Genomic DNA, 2,762 nt, shown 5'->3' on the forward strand with positions numbered 1-2,762 from the left:
AGCTCCGGACGTGCTCCCTTGACCACCCTCAAACATGGTGTCCAAAACAAAGATGGCCGCCGGCTCTACTTGAGGCCCGAAAAGCTCCTATTGAACACTTGGTACTCCGTTTTCCTGGGCCTCAGGCTTTGACCCTTCAGGGGAATAGGAGGGTTCCACACCTCTCTGCCGCCCCAACCACTCCAAGAGATCCTCTATTTTGTTCCACAGGAATCTAGAGGTTAAAGGTCATGCAGGACCCTACATAGGAGAGTACTGGGAGTCAAACGATGCAGTGCGTTGGGTTTGGAGAATGGGGACACACACCGGGGGGGGGGGGGGAGTCAGGTCTCAGCTGTGGCCCAGCACCTCTCTGTAGAGTTCGGGTACACGTTCCGGGTCGACGGGCCTGGGTAGGAAGTGGGTGAAGCGCTGGTGTCGCCTGGACCGCGCGCCGTCTCTCGACGTTCCGTCCTTGTTTAGAGCGACAAAGTAGAAGGCTCCCCTGTCCCCGTGTCTGTAGAGATTGGAGGAGTACGTGTTGTACCAGTTCTCCTCAAACTGCTCCCGGAAGACACACTCGGCTGTGAGCTTCTCCTGCAGAGAGAGAGAGAGAGGTGATTAGTGAAGTGTTACGCAACAAGGCAGTCTCACTGTGTCAATGACAGTGCACGCACGCACACACACACACACACACGCACACGCACACTCACACACACACACACACACACACACACACACACACACACACACACGTGTGCTCCACCTGCTGGCCATATGTTATCATGTTCACAATCCAAACTGAAAAGAATGGAGGTGGAGGAATTCTCCCTTTCAACTGATGCTGAATAATAACCTCTGTTTTCACCACAAACGCAGATATGTCCATGAGAAACCAATAAGGAGCACTACTTGGTACATGTATCACATTTGTGTGTATGTATGTATATATGTATGTATGTATGTATGTTATAGGCTATTCATTATAATGCATGTGTAGTCTACACTTAGGAATCTATTTATGTATGTTCAGTATATCTATCTGTCTATCTATCTATCTATCTATCTGTCTATCTATCTATCCATGTACAGTGTATGTATCTGTATGAATATGAGCTGAGTGTACTTACAGAGCCGTAGAGATCTCCTTTGCTGTTCATCCCCAGGTATAGCCCACTGTCCACACCTCGGATGCTCACCATCCCTACAGCCAGACTGATGAACTCCAGGATACCTGCAAATAATCACCATTCAATAATTACTATCACATAGGAGTTATGGCATGTCACAGCAAAGTTCAGCCGAGTTGAGCCTGTAGCCTACTTTGTTGGTCTTTTATGTGTTATCGGTGTGGCTTTGCTATCGTGCTGATTAGAAGATCAGTCAGGAAAGGTCAATGAATGCTGCTAATCTAATCTCTATAGAGGAAATGAGGTGTGTTGCAAAAAGAGCAAACATGAGATAAGGATATTAGGCTAAGATCAAAATACATGCACACAGTTTGTGCAATATGTAAAATTAATGTACTAATAGTCATAATGATGATGATCATAATAATGCCTAATAATGTATATAATATGCTACATAGAATGTAGAAATATAACGTAATATAATGTAAATCAGATGGAAGGTAATAAATACACCATAGCTGTATTACAGGTACAAACTGTATCTTACCAAATCTGCTGTGGTCCTTCCTAGTCCCCTGCACAGTGCCATCGGGGAGGATCTCGAGGTGAAACCCGGTTCTGCAATACAGCTGCCTCCTCCGTAGAATCCCCTTCAGATGCGTCAGATCCGATGGCGTGCTCCGAGACAGCCGCTCGGCGGACACCAGGTGCTCGCTCATCAGTCCGGTGGTGTCCCCCGCGGGCGTCAGGACAAAATGAGATCCGTGTCCGAAGCTATCCAGGCCGCGCGAGAAGGTGCCCACCTCGCCCACTGCCCCCATTACAAAAACCACGAGATAAACCGACAAACCCACAAGCTTCTGCCGCCTCAAACCGGGAGAAAAGTTAACGTGTGTGCCGTTCAATGAGAAATCCTCTCTTGTCTCTCTGTGTGTGTTTTGCGCAGTCACCGATTGCGGTTATGGCAGTGCGCGTTTAATGTACATCCGCGTTATCCGTTCCCCCTTCAGCACACGCTCTCTCGACCTCGGGCTACTCCCCTTTGCTCCGTGCGTTCGGGTTTTCCTCTTCCAGCGCCGTTGATGCAGTTACCGGGGAGTGCTGTTCAGCTCTTGCTCACTGCGTGCTGAAATGAAGAGTGCGAGCCGAGGGGAAGCTCCACTTTAAATATATTCCGTATGTAAATGCCCTCGTGCCATATGCTAATGACCCTCTTTATAGATTTCTTTTTGAAACATAACTCCTTGATCCTTGATCGTCCTCTCACCTTTGATGTTCAGTTTCATCGGCATCGCGCAGTCATTATCCCATAGATGGATTAATGAAAAGTCCTGTAAGCGATTAAGGGGGTAGGAACAGAAAATAAGTGAAAGAGTTGATCCTTTAATGAAAACGCAGTGTTCTTAATCGGGAGTTTTTCTCTATGATGTCGCAGAGAAATGCGCAGTACAGAACACGGTTTCCCCTGGCTCCAAGTGGTTTGGTGCACCACTAGCGAGTGCAGCCAGCGCGAGTGATCCTGGAAGCCAAGGGGAGTGCGCGTGGCGTGTGTGTGTGTGTGTGTGTGTGTGTGTGTGTGTGTGTGTGTGTGCGTGTGTGTGTGTGTTGCGAAGACGTATGGCAGGTGGAGAGAGAGAGGCAAGGCAGGGGGAA

At 48.3% G+C, this 2,762-nt stretch overlaps 1 protein-coding gene across 1 annotated transcript in view; it reads right to left on the reverse strand.

Annotated features, from left to right (window-relative positions):
- Window positions 1–2,253, reverse strand: part of fgf20a (fibroblast growth factor 20a) — a 2,318-nt gene extending 65 nt beyond the window's left edge. The window contains exons 1-3 of the mRNA XM_083693011.1: window positions 1,657–2,253; window positions 1,110–1,213; window positions 1–576 (exon numbers count right to left, since the gene is read on the reverse strand). The exon at window positions 1–576 is cut by the window's left edge and continues 65 nt beyond it. Coding sequence (XP_083549137.1) covers window positions 331–576; window positions 1,110–1,213; window positions 1,657–1,930 — 624 coding nt within the window. The 5' untranslated portion in view covers window positions 1,931–2,253 and the 3' untranslated portion in view covers window positions 1–330. The remainder of the gene's footprint in view (window positions 577–1,109; window positions 1,214–1,656) is intronic.
- Window positions 2,254–2,762: the final 509 nt, after the last annotated feature.

This window comes from Argentina silus, assembly GCF_951799395.1.
Source record: "Argentina silus genome assembly, chromosome: 21".
Classification (NCBI taxonomy): Eukaryota; Metazoa; Chordata; class Actinopteri; order Argentiniformes; family Argentinidae; genus Argentina; species Argentina silus.